Source organism: Panulirus ornatus, chromosome 25 (genome assembly GCF_036320965.1).
Source record: "Panulirus ornatus isolate Po-2019 chromosome 25, ASM3632096v1, whole genome shotgun sequence".
Classification (NCBI taxonomy): Eukaryota; Metazoa; Arthropoda; class Malacostraca; order Decapoda; family Palinuridae; genus Panulirus; species Panulirus ornatus.
In genome coordinates, this window is record NC_092248.1 from 23,967,944 (window position 1) to 23,990,436 (window position 22,493).

At 45.7% G+C, this 22,493-nt stretch overlaps 1 protein-coding gene across 1 annotated transcript in view; it reads right to left on the minus strand.

The window, feature by feature from the left end:
• LOC139757338 (ionotropic receptor 21a-like) overlaps window positions 1-22,493 on the minus strand; it is a 46,709-nt gene that overhangs the window by 10,388 nt on the left and 13,828 nt on the right. Inside the window, exon 9 of the mRNA XM_071677761.1 lies at window positions 4,592-4,857. Within this exon, the coding sequence (XP_071533862.1) occupies window positions 4,592-4,857 (266 nt within the window). The remainder of the gene's footprint in view (window positions 1-4,591; window positions 4,858-22,493) is intronic.

The following is a 22,493-nucleotide window of genomic DNA, read 5'->3' on the forward strand; positions in this document are numbered from 1 at the left end:
CTTCGGCAGTTTTTCACTAAATCACCACCGGGCCGTATCACAGCCAACAAAAATGCTCACTCCCCAAGCTCTCTCATCCACAACAGACTTATACTTGGGCCCCTTTTTCCAAAATCTTTTTTCACCCCCCTAAAAACCCCATTATAAAAAAAATTTAAAACAACCGGAGACATCCACACCCCTGCCCAAACCAACATTGGCTTAAAACCAATCCTTTTTCTCTCTTCCTACCTAAAAACTGCCTTACATCTGATAAAAACTTTTTAGCTTCTAACAACTTCCCTTTTCTACCCCATATATCCAAATACCCCCAAAAGCATCTCTATAAACTCTATCATATGCCTTTCAGATAAAAAATGCACATACATTCCTTGTTTTTCTAAGATTTCTCACATACATTTTTAAAAAGCAAACACCTGACCACACATCCTCTACCCTTCAAAAACCACATGTTTCTTCCCAATCTGATGCTCTGACATGCCTTCACCCCTCAATCTATACCCCCCCTTTAAAAATTTCCCAGGAATATCAACAAACTTATACCTCTGAATTTTGAGACCCTTTTATCCCCTTTCCCTTTGTACATGGCACTAGCAGCATTCCCCCCAATCCTCGGGCACTCCCATGATCTTCATACAAAAATGATTTTACCAACCAGAACAAACAATCACCCCCTTTTTTAATAAGTTCCACTCAATACCATCCAAAGCGCTGCCTTGCGGCTTTCATCTCCGCAAAGATTTACACCTCTTCTCTGTTTACCAAATTTTTCTTCTAACCCTCCACTGCACACCCCCTCGCAAAACACCTATATTGCCACTCTATCATTAAAATTTTCAACAAACCCTCAAAAAACTCACTTCAACTACTTCTCAATTCACCCTACTTTTTATACCTCCCCATTAGCCCCCTTACTGAATTTCCCCTTTGTTCCCTTGTTTTTACTATTTATTTACCTCCTTTCCCAAAAATCTTTTATTCTCCCCAAAATTTATGCTCTCTCACCCCAATCTCATTGCCTCCTTTTTTCCCCCTCTTGCCCTTTCCTTGACCTCCCCCTTTTCTTTATACATCTCCCCCTATTTGCATTATTTTCCCCGCAAAAATCGTCCCAAAAGTCCCCTTTCTTTTCTTTTACTAATAATTTACTTCTTCTCCCACACCACTACCTTTTTAATGCCCCCCTCCCAATTCTCATCCAAAACATCTTTCACGTAACCACACTGCTTCCCTAAAAACATACCATTTCCCCCCATTTCCCCCTTACGTCCTTTTTTCTCACCTTTTTCCTTCTTACCAGTCTTTTCCGATACTTCTCACACAAGCTCCTTTCCCCAAACTCACTTACTCTCACCAAATTTCTTCCCCCAAATTCTCCCTTTCTGAAAAAACCCTTTAAATCTTTTACCTTTACCTCCACAAGTAAAGTCAAAACCCTCCAGTTTCCCCTCTACACATTTAACACCAAAAGCTATCTTTCGGCCCCCATCAATTAACACTAAACCAAAAACGTCCTGGGAAACTCTCCACTTTCTACGTATCTTATGCCCTATCCTCTTTTTAAACCAGGTGTTCCCCAAACCCAGTCCCTTTTTTAGCACATTTAAATTCAAACTCTTCACCATTTCCCCTTTTTACACTAACACCCCATTTTTCCCCTCAACTGCCACATTACCACCTTTTTTTCAAACATCCATCACATAAAAACCGGTCTCGTGCCCGAAAAATACTTACACACCACTCAGCTGTCCCCAAAAAATTTGCCTTTCATGATCTTTCTTTCATGCCAGGTGCATAGCCCAATAATTACCCATCCTCTCCAATCACTTTCATTTTATCCCTATCAATCTGGTTTTTTCTTCTTACAATCTATCACATACCCCCCACTCCGTTCGGGGTAGGACCCTTCCTTGCTCTTGTTTTTCCATAACCCCTGACTTTACCCCCCAAAACTTTCCCCAAAACCCCTCTTTCCCCCTTTACCCTTGAGCTTTGTTTTACTCAACCAAAACATCCAGGTTCCCTTTCCTGGAACATATACCTGTCTCTCCGTTTTTCTATCTTTGGGTTTCATCCACACACACAAAAAACCCCAATCTGGCCTTTGAGGAATTAAGCTCTCCCCCGCAATCCTTTTCCCTTTTCCCCTTTAGAAAGTTAAAACAAGGGGGGGGGAGGGTTTTCCAGTCCCCTGTCCCCTCCCCTTTAGTCGCCTTCTACGATACGTGAGGAATGTTTTGGGAAATTTTTTCTCCCCCATCCCAAGGGTGGCCTATACTTCTGTCATTAATTAAATGGTATCAAACGTCTTCCGTGTCAAAATTCTCCTTTTATCACTTTTCCTTAACCTTGCCTTCCGCAGCCCGTTGTTTTTTCCCTCTCCTCTCTTTTCCCCTCTCTTCTTCTCTCTCTCTCTTCTCTCTTTTCTCTCTCTCCTCTTCTCTCTCTCTCCTCTCTCTCTCTCTCTCTCTCTCTCTCTCTCTGTTTTCTAGGCATTGTTTTGGACTGTTCACGTGAACTGTCTGCTGTGCCCCAAACCCCCGGGTTTGGGCCGTGGCACTCATCTGTCGCTGCCCCCCGTAGTTTCTGTGAGGGACCGACTATTCGAAATTAGTTGCTTTAAGCCTGTTTTCCCTCAAACAGTCGAGCTGAAAATTCTGTTCCTTTTTTTTTTTTTTTCTCTTTTCATTAATCTTTGTTCATTCAAAACCCAGGTCTAAAAAAACCTATGGGAGGCCTAATTGTTTTCTCTTTTTTTCTTATTTTTTCTTTTTCCTAAAAAGGAAAAAATGGGTCCGTTTTTCTTAAAAAAAAAGTGACAAGCCCTCAGCAATGTTGGCAAAACACTTACAAATCACAATCTAACGCTTTCCTTATGGGTTTTTTGGTTTTCAGAACAATATTTCCCCTAACATAATTAAAAAAAGATCTATAGTTTAGTATCTTTCCCTGTATGAATTGTGAGTATCGTCAAAAATAAATTTAATATCAACTATAATTCAGAGAACATACTCAACAGGAAAAACAGACGGGGCATTTTATCAAATGTGAGGCCCTTACTTCATCCTACTGCCTGACGTAGCCCATTGAGGCAGGGGGCGTTTTCCCAGAGCTTAGACAGGACGAAACACATTCGAATCCGATTGTTTGAAAAACGAAAAAAAACTGTTCTCCGTACGGTGGCATCGAACCCTGTTAAAAAATGATCACAAGACAGTTAAAATAAAGGCCTAGAATTTTTAGACTAAACTTAAGAAACCAAAATAAATCCGTGAAAACTTCCTGTGGGGCGCATCGTACAGAAGCAGGATTAGAGGGGCTATTTTGGGAGCGAAGGCCTCGTGAAGATTTGCAATAGGGGATAAACACATTGACATGTGTTAAGAAAGGTCAAAAACCCAATGCATCATATCAAAAAGGGTTAAAGGGGGGGTTCTGCTTTCATATTAATCAAGGATGTGAACCTTTGGGAAAAAATGAAAAAATGGGTTTTAAAAATTTTATTTGGTGTGTGGTTTATTATATACATGTGTATGGGGGGGGGGGTCCCTTTTTTCCGTTTCCCTTGCCCCTCCAAAACCAACCGACCAAAGTATAAAAAAAAAAAAAAAAAAAAAAAAAAATTAAATTTTTTAAAAATATTAATATAATATATAATATATATAATAATATAATATAATATAATATATTTTATATATATATTATTTGTGTGTGTGTGTGGTTGCTGTGTGTGTGCGTGTGGTGTTGGCTGAAATAGGACAGTTGTTTCTTGGAAGAATTTTTTGAGTTTTAAAACTCAGGGGGAAAAAGATTTGGGAAAGTATTTTTTTAAGCTTTTTTAAAATTTTTTTGGGGGGTAGGTTGCTAAAGCAGTGAAAAAACTTTTCCATGTGTTTGAGTAGGGGGGAGAAAGTGGTTGGGTTTTCAGGAATGTCGCTTTGCGGCAGGGGTGCGGATGTCTCCCTGGTTATTAATTTTTTTTATGGATGGGGGGTTAGGGAGATGAATGCAAGAGTTTTGGAGGGAGGGGCAAGTATACAGTCTGTTGTGGATGAGAGGGCTTGGGAAGTGAGTCATTTGTTGTTTCGCTGATGATACAGCACTGGTATCTGATTCAGGTAAGAGACTGCAGAAGTTGGTGACTGAGTTTGCGAAAGTGCGTGAAAGAAGAAAGTTGAGAGTAGATGTGAATAAGAGCAAGGTTATTAGGTTCAGTAAGGTTGAGGGACAAGGTGTTTTGGAGGTAAGTTTGAATGGAGAAAAACTGGAGAAAGTGAAGTGAGTTAGATATCTGGGATTGGACCTAGCAGATAGTGGAACGATGGAAGCGGAGGTGAGTTTCAAGGTGGGGGAGGGGACGAAGGTTCTGAGAGCGTTGGAGAATGTGTGGAAGGAAAGAACGTTATATCGGAGAGCAAAAATGGGTATGTTTGAAGGAATAGTGGTTCCAGCTATGTTATATGGTTGCAAGACGTGGGCTATGGAGAGAGAGAGAGAGAGAGAGAGAGAGAGAGAGAGAGAGAGAGAGAGAGAGAGAGAGAGAGAGAGAGAGAGAGAGAGAGAGAGAGAGAGAATATTAGAACAATATTACTTGTCCGCAAATTTCACGAGTTGTTCGATAGTTTCAGGTCTTGGTGGGTACTTTGGCAGTGTGAGGGAGGCGGTCAGGTTGCCACGGTAAGCCGTCCCAATGATGAAGGCGAACACCAGCCAAGTTGCCACCAGCACCCGGCCCGAACTTCCTCTTGGAAACTTCTTGATTATACTTTGTGCCAACAGCGTAGCGATAACTACCTGAGCCCCGTCACTGACGCCCATCTTCCTCTCATATTCGTCTCCGACCAGAGGGCGTGTGATCTGGAAATATTCCATTATATTCCAGGTTTTACTCCTCGAGTCCTCAGTCTACAACCTTAAGTTGTGACCCTTGTGGGGTCTTTTTGCTGTTAAGACCTTTTTTCTTTCAACTCTTAGTACACTATTATGCCATTTATGTTATCATATCAGTTTATAATACATTATGATCACATATTGTTATAAACTGTATATATAGGGACTATGAAGCAAGTGTTTTTAATGCATATCATAGATCAGAACTACACCTCCTCAAGTCTTGAACAGAAGCCTCACTAAAGTACTCCACTGCTTTTGAAATCTGTGGTATATTACAGTTCACGTTATTGTATGCTCCTGCATCTGTTCTCAGTCAAACCTTGAGGAAATATCTGGTTCCAAATCACAAAGTTAGACAAGCAACGTATGATAATATGTACGATGCATCCCAAAGACCAGGAGAAACTTACAGTAACATCATCCATAGATCTCCGTACAACTTGAGCAAACATATGTATTTTGTGAGGTACAATTAGTGTTCGTGAGGAGCACAATGAGCTATGGTCATTATGTACAGTGATAATCATACAACTTCCCGAGGGATATCAAGTACAATAAAGCAACTCAATACACTTGAAGATTTAACACTAAACTGATACATACTGTAGACGGAGAGAGCTGGCTACTTCACCACTACTAACCATGCGGAAGATGCTAATATTTCTGTAGATATTCATGTGCACTGAGGGGCACAATGCACCATAAGTACAATGTGTACTCTGAACGAAATCATGTACGCTAAAGGGCAACATGTACACTGAAGGACACCATGTACACTGAGGGGCACCATGTACACTGAGGGGCACCATGTACACAGAGGGGCACCATGTACACCAAGAGAAATCATATACCCTGAGGGGCGCCATGTAAACAGTGGGGTACCATGCACACCGAGGGGCACCATGAACGCTGAGGGACACCATTTACACTAATGGGCACCATGTACACCGAGGGATAACATGTACAGTGAGGGGCACCAAGCACACAGAGGGATACTATGTACAGAGAAAATCAGCATGTACACTGAAGTGCATCATGTATCCAGAGGGGACCATGTACACTAAGAGGCACCATGTACACTGAGAGGCATCATGTACACTGAGGGGCACCATGTACACTGAGGGACACAATGCACCCGTAAGGGCAACGTGTACACTGAACGTAATTATGTACAATAAAAGGCACCATATACACAGAGGGACACCGAGCATTATGGGTGCATCATATATGCTGAGAGGCACCATGTACGCGGAGGGGCACCATTTACACCTAAGGGCACCATGTACACTGAGAAGCATCATGTAAAAAGAAGGGCACCATGTATATTGAAGGGTACTATGTACACTGAAGGGCATCATGTACACTGAGGGGTGCTATGTGCACTGAGGGACACCGTGTACATAGAGGGGCACCAAGTACACTGAGGAGCACCATGTACACAGACAGGAACCATGTACGCCGAAAGGCACCATGTACACTGAGGGGTACCATGTAAACCTAGGGGCACCATATACATTGAGGAACACTACATACACTGAGATGTACCATGTACACTAATGGGTACCATATATAATGAGGGGGACCATGTACACAAAGAGGAACCATGTACACAGAGGGGCACCATGTATACTGAGGGGCACCATGAACACTGAGGGGCACCATATACAATGAGGAGTACCATGTACAATGAAGGTCGCCATGTACCCAGAGAAGTACCATGTGCTAAGAGAAACACCATGTACACTGAGGGGCGCCATGTATGTTGAAGGACAACGTGTACAGAGAGAGGCAACATGTACACTGAGGGCCACCATGTACGCTAAGGGACACAGGGCATCATGTACCTATATAGGCACCGTGTACACTGAGGGGCATCAATTACCTTAAGGGACACGATGTACAATGAGGGACCCCAAGTACACAGAGGGGAACTATGTAGAAAGATAGGCACAACGTACACTGAGAGGCATCATGTACTCAGAAGCGCACCATGCACATTGAGGGGTACCATATACACTGAGAGGCGTCGTGTACACTCGGGGGGGCATCATGTCCATTGATGGGCACAATGGACCCATAAGGGCAATGTGTACTCTGAACGAAATCATGTACACTAAAGGGCAACATGAACACTGAGGGGAATCATGTACACTGAGGGGAATCATGTACACTGAGGGGAATCATGTACACTGAGGGGCACCATGTACACAGAGGGGCACAATGTACACCGAGAAGAATCATATACCCTGATGGGCACTATGTAAATAGAGGGATACCATGCACACCGAGGGGCACCATGAATACTGAAGGGCACCATTTACATTGATGGGTACCACGTACACCGAGGGATACCATGTACTGTGAGGGGCACCAGGCACACAGAGGGGCACCATGTGCAGAGAAAGTCACCATGTACACTGAAGTGCATCATGTATCCAGAGGGGCACCATGTACACTAAGGAGCACCATGTACACTGAGAGGCACCATGTGCACTAAGGAGCACCATGTACACTGAGGGGCACAATGCACCCATAAGGGTAACATGTACACTGAACGAAATCATGTACACAGAGGGCACCATGTACAATGAGGTGCATCATGTATCCTAGGCAGCACCATGTACATGGAGGGGCACCATTTACGCCAAGGGCACCATTTACACTGAGGGGCATCATGTACAAAGAAAGGCAACAGGTAAACTGAAGGGTACTATGTACACTGAATGACACCATGGGCACTGAGGGGCACCATATACACTGAGGGACACTGTGTACATAGAGGCGCACTAAATACACTAAGGAGCATAATGTATACAGAGAAGAACCATGAACGCCGAAGGGCATCATGTACACTGAGGGGCATCATGTACAAAGAAGGGCACCGTGTACACTGAAGGGTACTATGTACATTGAATGGCACCATGTACATTGAAGGGCACTATGTACATAGAGGAGCACCAAGTACACTAAGGAGCACCATGTACACAGACATGAACCATGTACGCCGAAGGGCATCATGTACACTGAGGGGCACCATGTACACCTAGGGGCACCATATACATTGGAGGACACCATATACACTGAGATACACCATTACACTGATGGATACCATGTACAATGAGGGGGGACCATGTACAGAAAGAGCCAACATGAACACAAAGAGGCACCATGTACACAGAGGGGCACCATGTACACTGAGGGGCACCATGTACACTGAGAAGCACCAAGTAAAATGAGAAGCACCATGTACACTGAAGCTCACCATGTACTCAGAGGAGTACCATGTGCTAAGAGGAGCACCATGTACACTGAGGGACACCATGTATATAAAAGGACAACTTGTACAGAGAAAGGCAACATATACACTGAGGGCCACCATGTACACTGAGGGGCACAATGTACACGGAGAGGCACCACGTCCACTGAAGGGCATCATGTACCTATATAGGCACCATGTACACTGAGGAGCATCAATTACCCTAAGGGACACGATTTACAGTGAAGGACCCCAAGTACACAGAGGGGAACCATGGAAGGAGAGAGGCACCACGTCCACTGAGGGGCATCATGTACCCAGAGGGGCACCATGTACACTCGAAATTTCATGAGCAGAAACACCATGTACACTGATGGGGCGCCATGTGCACAGAGGGGCACCATGTACACTGAAGAACACCATGGAAAAAGAGGAACGCCTTGTACACAGAGGGGAATCCTGTACATAGAGGGTTACCATGTGCAATGAGGTGCATCATATACCCCGAAGGGCACCATGTATAATGAGGGGTACAATGTACATTAAAGGGCATAATGTAAACTGAGGGGCACCATGAACATTGCGGGTCACCATGTACACAGAGGAGCATCATGTACATTGAGGAGCATTTTATACCCTAAGGGACACCATATACTATGAGGGGCACCATATACCATGAGGGGACCAAGTACACATAGGAGCACCAGTTACACTGAGGGTCAACATGCTCTCTGATAGGCATCATGTACACTGAGAGGCAACATGTACATTAAGATGCACCATGTACAACGACGGGCACCGTGTACACAGACGTGCACCATGTACATTGAGGAGCATCATATACCCTGAAGGGCACCATGTATTCTAAGGGGCACCATGTTCACCAAGGGGCACCAAGTACACTAATGGGCACCAAATATACCTAGGGACGCTATGTAAAATAAGAGGCATCATATGCACTGAGGAGCAAAATGTACACTGAGGAGCACTATATACACTGATGGGTGCCATATATCCAGAGGGGCACCATGTACCCTGAGGGGCACCATGTACCCTGAGGTGCAAAAAGTACACTTGGGGGCACCATGTACAATGAGTACATCATGTGCCCTGACGGGCAACATGGCATAGAGGGTCACCATATACACTGAGGGGCATCATGGAAACTAAGGGGCACCATGTACATGGATGGGCACCATGTACACAGAGTTTCACCCTGTACCCTAATGGGCACCATGTACAATAAGTGGCACTAAGTACACAGAGGGGAACCAAGTACACTGAGAGGAACCATGAACACTCAGGGGCACCATGTCCACTCATGTGCACCATGTACACTTAAGGGCACTAATGTACACAAAAAGGCACCATGTATACAGGGGGTACCATGTACAATGAAGGCCACTAAGTACAAAAAGGGATACCATATACATTGAGGCGCATCATATACACTCAGTGGCTGAAGGGCACCATATACACAGAGGGTCACCATGTACACAGAGGGGCACCATTTACCCAGATGGGAACCATGTACCAAGAGGGTCACCATGTACAATGAGGTGAATTATGTACCATGAGAGACACCATGTACACTGGGGGATACAATCTACATTAAAGGGCATAATATAAACTGAGGGGCGCCATGTACATTAAGGAGCACCATGTACACAGAGAGGCACCATGTACACTGTGGAATAGTTTATATCCTGAGGGGCACCATGTACAATGAGGGTTACCATATACCATGAGGGGCACCAAGTACACATAGGAGCACCAGTTACACTGAGGGACACCATGTACACCGATAAGCACCATATACACTGACAAGCAATATGTACACTAAGATGCACCATATACAGTGTCGGGCACCATATACAGTGTCGGGCACCTGTACACAGAGGTACATCATGTACACTGAGGGTTCAATATTCACTATGGGACACCGAGTATACTAAGGAGTACCAAGTACACCTAGGGACACCCTGTAAGATGAGGGGCATCATACACACCTAAGGGAGTCATGTACATTGAGGAGCATCTCGTATCCTGAAGGGCAGCATATACCCAGAGGGACACCATGTACCTTGATGAGCACAAAGTACACTTAGGGACATCAGGTACAATGATGGGTATCGTGTACACTGAGGGCATCATGTACACCTAGGGGCACCAAATTCACTGAAGGGCACCATGTAAGCTGAAAGAAATCATATACATTGAGGGGCACCTTGCACATTTGGGGACATCATATACACATAAGGGTACCAAGTACGCTGAGGGGAACCATGTACACTGAGGGGCATCATGTACGCTCAGCGGCACTATGTACGCTAAGGAGCATCATGCACACTCAGGGGCACAATATGCAAAGAAAGGCAACGTGTACACAGAGGGGCACCATGTACACAGAGGGCCACCAAGTACCCAAAGGGGTACCGTGTATACTGAAGGGCAAATTGTACAATCAGAGGCTCTATATACATTGAGTGGCACAATGTACACCGAGAGGAGTCATGTACCCTGAAGGGAATCATAAACACATATGCGCACAATGTACATCGAAGGGCACCATACACTAAGGGGTACAAGGTTCACAAAACATCACTATGTACACTAAGGGGTATCATGTATACTGAGGGACAACATGTACAATAAGAAGCACTATGTACATAAAGAGGCACCATGCACAGAGAGAGGCACCAGCTATACTGAGGCATCATATTCACTGAGGGGCACCATGAACATTATGAAGGGCACAATGTACCCTGAAAGGCAATATGCACACAGAGGGAAAGCATGCACTCTAAAGGGCAAATTGTACGCCAAGGGGCACCATGTACACTGAGAGGTACCATTTACACTGAGTTTACCATGTATATTAGGGGAACCATTTACTATGAGAGACACCATGTGCACTAAAAAGCACCATGTAAATAGAGGGGCAATATATACCCTGAGGGACAGCATGCACACTGATGGGTACAATGTACATAAAAGGGCATCGTGTAGACTGATGGTTACCATACACATTGAGGGACACCATTTACATAAAGGGGCAGCATGTACACAGAGAGGCACCGTGTACACTGGGGGCAACCAGTACACTAAGGGTACCATGGACACAAAGGGGTACCATGTAACTGAGAGGCATCATGTACCCTGATGAGCACCATGTGCACTGAGGGGCACTATGTTCACAGAGGGGCACCACGTACCAAGAGGTGCATTACATACTCTGCGGGCATGTACACCATGGGGCGTGTACATTCATGTATACCATGGGGCACTATGTACACTAATAGGCACCATGTACATCGAGAAGCTTCATATACACTGAAATGCACCATGTGCATTAAGGGGCAAAAGGTACACAGAGAGAGGGGCACCATATATACACTGAGGGGCATTATATACCCTGAAGAGTACCATGTACACTGAGGGGCACCATATACACTAAAGGACACCATATACACTAAGGGGCATCGTGTACACCAAGGGACATCAGGTACAATATAGTCTATCGTGTACACTGAGGACCACCATGTGACCTGAGGGGCACCATGTACCCAAAGGGGCACTAATTGACCCTGAGGGGTACAAAATACCTTCAGGGGCATCATGTACACAGAAGGGGACCATATAAGCTGAGGGGAATCAGGTACACTGTGGGGCACCATGTACATTGAGGGGCACCATACACACTGAGTGGCCCTATGTACCATGTTGGGCACCATGTACAATGTGGGGCACCAGGTACACAAAGGGGCACGAAGTACACCGAGGGGAACCATGTTCATTAAGGCGCATCACATACACTTAAGGACACCATTCACATTGAGGAGCACCTTGTACACTGAGGGGCACCATGTACACTCAGGGGCACCGTGTACACAGAAAGGCACCTTGTATACTAAGGAGCACCATGTACACTGAGGACCACCGAAAACTGAGAGGGGCACCATATACAAATAGGGGCATCATGAACACTCAGGAACTTCATATGCACTGAAGGGCACCATGTACACTGAGGGCCACCACGACCCTTAAGGGGCACCAGATACATTGAGGGGCACCATGTACACAGAGGGGCACCATATACACAGAGGGAAACCATGTGCGAAGAGGGGCACCATGTAAAATGAGGTGCATCATGTACTCTGAGGGGCACCATGTACAATGAGTGACATCATCTACACCTAAGGGCTTCATGTACACTAAGGAGCATCTGTACACCTAGTGGCACCATGTACACAGATGGGATCCATGTACACAAAGAGGCATCATGTGTAATGAGGTGAATCATGTACCCTGAGGGACTTCATGTACACCAGGTGGCACCATGTACATCTAGGTGCAGCATATACACTGAAAGGCAACATATACATCTAGGTGCATTACATACACTAAGGGGCACCATATACACTGAGATGAACCATGTACACTTATGGTACCATGTACTCTGAGGGGCACAATGCACACAGATGGGCGCCATTTACCCAAATTGGTACCATGTACGCTGAAGGCACCAAATACCCTGTAGAGCTCCATGTATACAGTAGGGCATCATGTAAACTGTTGGGCACCATGTACATTGAGCGGCATGATGTACAAAGAGGAGCAATATATATACAGAAGGGCACCATGCACATTGAGGGGCACCATGTGCACTGAGGGCACCAAGTACACTGAGAAGCATCATAAACACATAGGAGCACCATGTACCCAGAGGTATATTAAGTACCCAGAGGAGCACCATGCACATTGAGGGGTACCATGTACAGAGAAAGTCACCAATTATACTGAAGAGTACCATATACACTGAAGGGCACATATACCCAGAGAGGCACCTTGTACACAAAGGGGCATCATGTTAACAGAAGAAAACACCACGTACACGGAGGGGCACCTTCTATACAGAGGGGCACCATGTACACTGAGGGACACCATAGACACTGAGGGGTACTATATACACTGAAGAGCACCATGTACGCTGGGGAACAACATGCAATGAGATGTACCATGTACACTAAAAACAATCATTAACACTGAAGGGCACCATGTACTCACAGAGGCATCATGCACGCTGATGGGTACAATGTACATTAAAGGGCATCATATACAGTGAGGGGCACCATGTTTACAGAGGAGTATCATGTACACAGAGGGGTACCATGTACACAGAAGGGCACCATGTACACAGATGAGCATCATATACCCTAAGGGGTATCATGTACACTGAGGGGCATCATGTACATAGAGAAATACCACGTACACTGAAGGGTACCATGTACAATGAGGGCATCAGGTACACTGAGGGGTACCATGGACACAGAGGAACACCATGTACATTGAGAAGCACCAAAACCCCTCAGGGGCACCATGTACACGGATGGGCACCATGTATCCAGAGGGGCATCCTGTACCCTAGGGGCATCCTGTACCCTAGGGGGCACCATGCACAATATGAGGCACCATGTACATTGATAGTAATCAGTTACACTGAGATGCACCATGTACATTGAAGGGCACCATAGACACAGAGGGGCACCATGTACACTGGAGGCATCAGGCACACTAGGGCACCATGTACACAGAGGGACACAATGTACACTGAGGGGCACTAAAACCATGAGGGGCACTATATACACTGAGGGGCACCATGTACGTAGAGGGGGCACCATGTAAACAGAGGGGCATCATGTACCCTGAGGGGCACCATGTACATCATGAGGCACCATTCACATTGATAGTCATCAAGTGCACTGAGATACACCATGTACATTGAAGGGCACCATATACAAAGAAGGGCACCATGTGCACAGAGAGGTACCATGTGCACTGAGGGGCATCATATACCCAGAAGGGCACCATATACACTGAGGGGTATCATGTACATTGAGGGGCACTATATACATCTAGAGACAGCAGGTACATTATGGGGCATCATGTACACTGAGAGCATAATGAACACCGAGAAGTACCATATACCCTGAGGGGCACCATGTACCTATAGGGGCACCATGTACACTGAGGGCATCATGAACTCCGAGAAGTACCATATACCCTGAGGGGCACCATGTACTTATAAGGGTACCATGTACCCTAAGGGGCACGAAATACACAGATGTACTTCATGTACACTCAGAGGCAATATGTACATTGAGGGGCATCAAGTACATAGAGGGACACTAACTTCAGCGAGATGCGCCCTGTACACTGCGGGGCACCAAGGACACTGCAGGGCATCGTATACACTGATGGGCAATATGTATCCTGAAGGACGTCATGTACACTGAAGCAAATCATGTACAATAAAGGGCACCATGTACCCTAAAGGGCACTATGTACCCTAAAGGGTACCATGTACACTAGGGACACCATGTATCCTGCGTGGCGCCAAGTACACAGAGGGGCACCATGCACACTGAGGAGCACCATTTATACACTGAGGGATACCATGTACACAGAAGGACTCCATGCACACTGAAGGGCACGATGTACATTGAGGTGCACCATTTACACTGTGGGGCACCAAGTATATTGACGCTCACCATGTGCATCGAGGGACACCATATACCCGGAGGAGTACCAAGTACCCAGAGGAACACCATGGACATTGAGGGGCACCATGTACTTTGAGGGTCACCATGTACAAAGAAAGGCACCATGTACACTGAGGTGCACCAAATACACTAAGGGGCTACAAGTACCCTGAGGGGCACTATGTACATAGACGGGCATCATGTACATATAAGGGTATCATGTACACTGAAGGGCACCTGATACACTGAGGGGCATCTTGTACATTGAGGAGCATCATGTACACTGAGGGACACCATGGACACTGAGAGGTACCATGTATACTAAAGGGCATCATGTACATTTAAGGGCACCATGTGCTCTGAGCGGCACCATGTACACAGAGGGGCACCATGTATCCACAAGGGCATCGTATGCCCTTAGGGGTACTATGCACACTGATTGGTACAATGTACAATTAAGGGCATTATTATACTGAGGGACACCATGTACATTAAGGAGCAACATGTACACAGAAAGGCACCATGTACACAGAAATACACCATTTACAATGAGGAGGATCATATACCCTAAGGGGCACCATGTATACAGTGGGACACCATATACCATGAGGGGCACCATGGTAAAAGAGGAGCACCATGTACACGTCTTGGGGCATCAGAATTACTGAGGAGCACCGTAGACACAGAGGGTCACTTTTACACCGAAGGCCACCATGCACACTGAGTAGCATCATGTACACTGAGGGACAGCATAGACACTAAGGGGCACCATGTACATAGATACATCATGTACGCTGAGATTCACCATATACATTGACGGGCACCATGTACACAGAGGATCACCATGCATACTAAGGGGCATCATATGCCCTAAAGGGCACCATATACACTAAGGGGCACTATATGCACTGAGGGGAACCATGTACAATGAGGGGCACCATGCACGCCTAGGGACACCAGGTACACTATTGAAAATCATGTACGCTCAGGATCACCATGTACCCTGAGGGGCAACATGTAACCAGAAGGGCACCATGTACCCTTAGGGGTACAAAGTATACTGAGGGACACCATGTACTCTGAAGAACAACATATACAGATAGGGTCACCATGTACATTGAGGAGCACTATGTACATAGAAGGGCACCATATACTCTGATGAGTTCCATGTACCCAGAAGAGCACCATGTACACTGAGGGGCACCTTGTACACTGTGGGGCACCTAGTACATTGAGGGGCACTATGGACACAGAAGGACACAATGTACACTAAAGAGTTCCATGTACCCAGAAGAGCACCATGTACACGGAGGGGCACCATGTACACGGAAAGGTACTTTGTGCACAGAGGAGCACCATGTACAGTGAGGGGCACTATGTACACTGTGGGGCACCTAGTATATTGAGGGGCACTATGTACACTGTGGAGCATCTAGTATATTGAGGGGCACTATGGACAAAGAAGGGCACCATGTACACTAAAGAGCTCTATGTACCCAGAAGAGCACCAAGTACACTAAGGGGCACCATGTACAATCAGGGTTCCATATGCATTGAAGCGCATCATGTACGCTGAGGGCCACCAAGAACGCTAAGGGACACCATGTACGCTGAGGGGTGCCATGTACACAGAGGAGCTCCATGTTTACAGAGGGGAACAATATACACAGAAGGGCACCAAATACATTGAGGACAGAGAGGGGCACCATGTTGACAGAGGGGAACGATATACACAGAGGGGCACCAAATACATTGAGGACAGAGAGGGGCACCATGTTGACAGAGGGGAACGATATACACAGAGGGGCACCAAATACATTGAGGACAGAGAGGGGCACCATGTTCACAGAGGGGAACGATATACACAGAGGGGCACCAAATACATTGAGGACAGAGAGGGGCACCATGTTCACAGAGGGGAACGATATACACAGAGGGGCAAAATATATAATGAGGTGATTCATGTACCCTGAGGGGCACCATGTACCCTGAGGGGCACCATGTATATCTGGGGTACCATATAAACAGAGGTGAACCAAGTGCAAGTAGGTGCATCATGTACCCTAAGGGGCACCGTGTACACCGAATGGTACCATGTACATCTAAGCGCATCATGTACACTGAGGGACACCACGTACACTGATGGGCACCATGTACACTGATGGGTACCATGTACACTGAAGGGCACCATATACATAGAGGGGCACCACGTACACTGAAGGGCACCATGTACCCTGAGGAGAACCAAATATACCGTAGAGCATCGTGTACACTTCAGGGCACTACGTACATTGAGTTGAACCATGTACATTGAAAGGCACCATGTACGCTGAGGATCACCATGAACAGAGAAGGGCACCATATACTTAAAGGAGTACCACTTTCCTCAAGGAGCACCATATAAACTGAGTGATACCATGTACACTAATGGGCACCATGTACACTGAGGGGCACCATATACACTGAGTGGCATCCTGCACAATGAGGGGCACCATGTAAACTGAGTGATACCAAGTACACTAATGGGCACCATGTACACTGAGGGGTACCATATACGCTGAGGGGCACCATATACACTGAAGGAGACTATGTACGCACAGTAGGCATCATATACCCAGAGGAGGAAAATGTTCTTTGAGGGGCACAGTACACACCGAGGGGCATCATGTACATTGATGGGCACTATGTACACTAAGGGGCACCATATACCCTGAAGGGTACTATGTACACTTATTAACACCATGTACACTGAGGGGCAACATTTTCGCTGAGGGGTACTATGTACTTTTAGTGGCACCATGTACACTGAAAGGCAACCTGTACACTGGGGGGGGGTCATGTACACTGTAAGGCATCATATGCACTAAGGGGTACCGTATACACTGAGGGGCATCCTCTCACAGTGAGGGTCACCATATATACTGAGGGGCACGATGTACCCTTAGTGCCATGTACACAGATGGACATCATGTACTCCAAGGGGCACCATGTACACTGAGAAGCACCATTTACACCAAGGGATTCCATATATAGTGTGGGCACCATGTACACTGAGAGGCAATATGTGCACTTAAGGGCGCTCTTTACACTTAGGGGCACCATGTACATTTAGGGGCACCCTATTCACATATGAACATAACGTACATTGAGGCAGAAAATGTATATTGAGGGGCACAATGTACACTCAGGTGCACCATGTACATTGAGGGGCACTATGTACGCTGAAGGGCATAATGTACACTGAGGGCCACCATGTGCACTGAGTGGCACCATGTAAACAGAGGGTCACCATGTAACTGAAGGGCACCAAGTACAATGAAAGGCAGTATATACACTGAAGGATACTGAATACAATGAAGGACATCCTGTACACTGAGGGGAACCATGTGTACTAAGTTGCACCATGTACACCGTGGGGCACTATGTAAGCTTAGGGGCACCATGTGCCCTTAGGGATACTATGTACACTAAGGGGCTCCATGTACACTGAAGAGCGACATGTACACTGAGGAGCGCCATGTACACTGAGGGGCACCATATACATTGAGGGCCACCATATACACTGAGGAAAACCATGTACACTGATGAGTACCCTGTTTTCTGGCTGTGCACCATGCACATTTAGAGGTACCAAATATACATAGGGGTAAAATATACATTAAGGCGCACCATATACATTGAGGGGCACTATTTACACTAAGGGCCACTATGTATACTGAGTGGCACCATGTACATTGAGGGGTCACCATGTAATAAGAGGGCATCATGTACATTAAGGGGCACCATGTACCTTAGTGGCACCATGTACATTGATGGATTACCATGTACAATGTAGGGCACCATGTACACTATGGGCACCATGTACCCTAAGGGGCTCTATGTATACTGAGTGGCACCGTCAACACTGATGGGCACCATGTACACTTAGGAGCACCATGTATGCTGAGGGGCACCATGTACATTGAGGGGCACCATGTACACTGGAGAACATTCATGTAGACACAAGGGCTCCTTGCACTCAGAGGAGCGCCATGTACACTGTGGAGCACAATGTATTCTGTGGGCTTATCATGTACACTGAAGGACATTATGTACACTGAGGGGCACTACATAACCTTAGAGGCATCTTGTACGCTGGGGGGTACTAAGTACACCGAAGGACACCATGTACACTGTGGGACATAATGTATACATAGGGACACTTTATATCTAGAGAAGCACCATGTACACTGAGCAGCAGGATATACATTAAGGGGTATCATGTACACTGAGGGGCATCATGTACAATGAGTGGTACTATGTACTGTCGGGCACAATGTAATCAGTTGGGCATCATGTACCCTGAAAGGCACTTTGTATTCTGAGGGGTACCATGTACACTGAGGGGCACAATGCACACTGATGGGCACCATATACCATGAGTGGCTCCATGTACACTGAGGATTACCATGTTTACCGAGGGGTATTATATACACTGAGGGGCACTGTGTACATTTTGTGGCGCTATGTACATTGGTGGGCACCATGTACACTGAGGGGTATCATATACACTTAGGAGCATTATGTACGATGAGGGACTCCATGTACACTGCGGGGAACCATGTACTCATAGGTGTACCATGTACACTGAGCGGCACCATATACACTAAGGCGCACCATATACCCTGAAGGGCACCACGTATACACTGAGTGGCACCATGTATCCAAAGAAACACCATGAACACTGAGTGGCACCATGTACAATGAGGGGCACCGGATACACTGTAGGGCACCATGCACACTGAGGGGTAGCACGTACTCAGAGGGTCACCATGTATACCGAAGGGCACCATGTACACTGAAAGGCATCATGTTCACTGGGGGCACTATATGCTCTAAGGGGCATCTCCTACACTGAGGGGTACCATGTACACTGAGTGTCTCCATATACACAATGGGCAAAATAAAACTAAGGGACATTATGTACACTTAGTGGCACTAGATACTGAAAGGAGCATCATGTTCAGTGAGGAGCACCAAGTACACTGAGGGACACCATGTACATTGAGGGGCGCCATCTACACCGAGGGGCACCATGTACACGAAAGGGCACCATGTACCCTGAGGATCACCATGCACTCAGAGTGGCACCATGTACATTGAGGGCCATCATGTATACTGAGGGACACCATGCACCCTGAATAGCACCATGTACACTGAGGGACAACATATAATCAAAGGGGTACCTTTAATACTGAAGGGCATCATGTACAGTGAAGGGCATTCACTGAAGGGCATCATGAACCCCAAGGGGCACCATTTACACTGAGGAGCCCCATGTACACTAAGGGGCACCATCTACAATGAGGGGCACCATGTACACGAAAGAGCACCATGTACATTGAGGGGCACCATGTACCCTGGGGGGCGTTATGTACACTGAGAGGTACCATATACAATGATGAACACCATGTGTAGTGAGAGGCATAATTTTCACCAAGGGGTGTCACATACATTGAAGGCACCATGTACACTGAGGGGTGCCATTTACACTGAGGGGCACCAAGTGATCAGAGGGGCACCATGTACACTAAAGGGCACCATGTACACTGAGGGGCACCATGTACCAGGAGTGACACCATGTACATTGAGGGCCACCATGTACCCTATATGGCACCATGTACACTGAGGGGCAACATATAATCAGAGGGGCACCATATACACTGAAGGGCATCATGTACACTGAAGGGCATCATGTACATTGAAGGGCATCATGAACCCTGAGGGCACCAGTTACACTGAGGGGCACCATGTACACTGAGAGGCATCATGTACACTGAAAGGTACCATATACACTGAGGGCACCATTTACCCTGAGTAGCACCATGTACACTGAAGAGCACCATGTACACCAAGGGGCACCATTTACATTGAGGGGCACCATATACAATGATGGACACCATGTACACTGAGGGGGATCATGTACATTGAGAGGCAACATATACACTGAGGGTTACCATATGCATTGAGGGCACATGTACAGTAAGGGGCACTATGTACACTGAGTGGCCCATGTACACTGAGGGGTACCATGTACACTGAGTGGCACCATGTACCATGAGGGTCATCATTTACACTGAATGGCACCATTTACATCTCTCTCTCTCTCTCTCTCTCTCTCTCTCTCTCTCTCTCTCTCTCTCTCTCTCTCTCTCTTGATTCACAGAAGTATGTTTGCTACTACTGAATTCCACTGTGAAGTATTAGATGCCTTTATCAGTGAAGTAGTGAGGCAGTATGACACTGGTATGACACTGACACACACTTGTGTGCGTGTCCCTGACGACTGTGGTTTTGACCCAACTGACCAAGTGACTCAGTAACCACTTCCTCCTGGGTCAGAAGGGCAACCACCTGAGGGGCGTCCGTCACCAACGTATCAGCCAGCGTTGTGCACATACAAGTATCGTCCTATACTTACTATTGTGAATGTTATAAACAATACATGAACAAGCAGTGCACAGATAAACAAGCAGATAACTTAGTTTTTCCATAGTATGTCAACTGCTGTTTTACTGAAGCAAAACTAACGTGAAAATATTCATCGTTCATTGTTTACCATTAGATGCATGGTTGACATCAACATAGTATTACTGCAGGTCAACAACTATGTGGCTTTACATCACATAATGTTCACCATTAAATGCATAATGTATGTCAACACAATACTACTGCAGTTCAACCAATATGCAACTTTACATCACTTAATGTTCACCTTTATATACATTTTATGTGAACATAATATCACTGTACTTCATCCAATATCTATGTAACTTTACGTCACTCAATGTTCAATGAATCACCACTAAATGTATAATGCATCAAACATAAGATTTATTCTGTAAAACATCCTGTTCTGTGTAGACTGTCTTCACTCATGTGTTTATCCAACCCGATCTTGACCCTATGTTCGTCTGTGATTAATTTACTAGTTACTGTAATGACCCCCGCCCCCACCTCCACCCAGTCACGTAATTCCTCAACTGTGTATTTTCAGCAGAATGGCTTCCAGAATTCAACAGATCGTTTTTTATTTATCTATTATATTTCATTTATCTCTATTGGCAAGTTGGACTCATGAGATCATGACCCAGCATGAGAGAAAGTCCTCCATTGATCTATCATATAAAGTCCTGGACATTATTCTTGCCTCAATTATTTCTTTCTTCATGACGCGATGTATGTTTACACCGTAGCCAATACATCTAGAGGTCGACCAGTGATCAGTTCCTCTGAGTTCCAGTGTTTGATTAACACGAGTAATACAGAGGCGAGGAACTTCAGGGATGATCCGTTGCTCAACGATCCAGCACAAGAACCAATTCAAATGTGAACTGATCTAATCCTTTTATGTTATTGCAGAACCGAAGTAACATATGATCAACCAGATTTATTCAAGAGTCATAAATAAAAGTAGATGTATATCGCGATCAAAGATTTCAAAATTGAGTCACATCTTGAAACATCTGGGAATATTTCAAAACATTTGCCTCACCCTTTTCCATGAATCGTCTTACATCAAGACTTCCACCTTCACCATATATCAAACTACTGAACAACGTACACTATAAACATATGTAGAAATAACACTGACTTTCCAGTGTGGGTCATACAAAGACAATTAATTCTATCATATTTTAAGTCACGTTGTAATGTCTTCACATACGTCTGAACATCTGTTTCACGACAAAATGATAAGAGTAATGTTTATATCATTAGTCTATATACACAATGCACGTATCTATATCACCTCCCGGAAATAA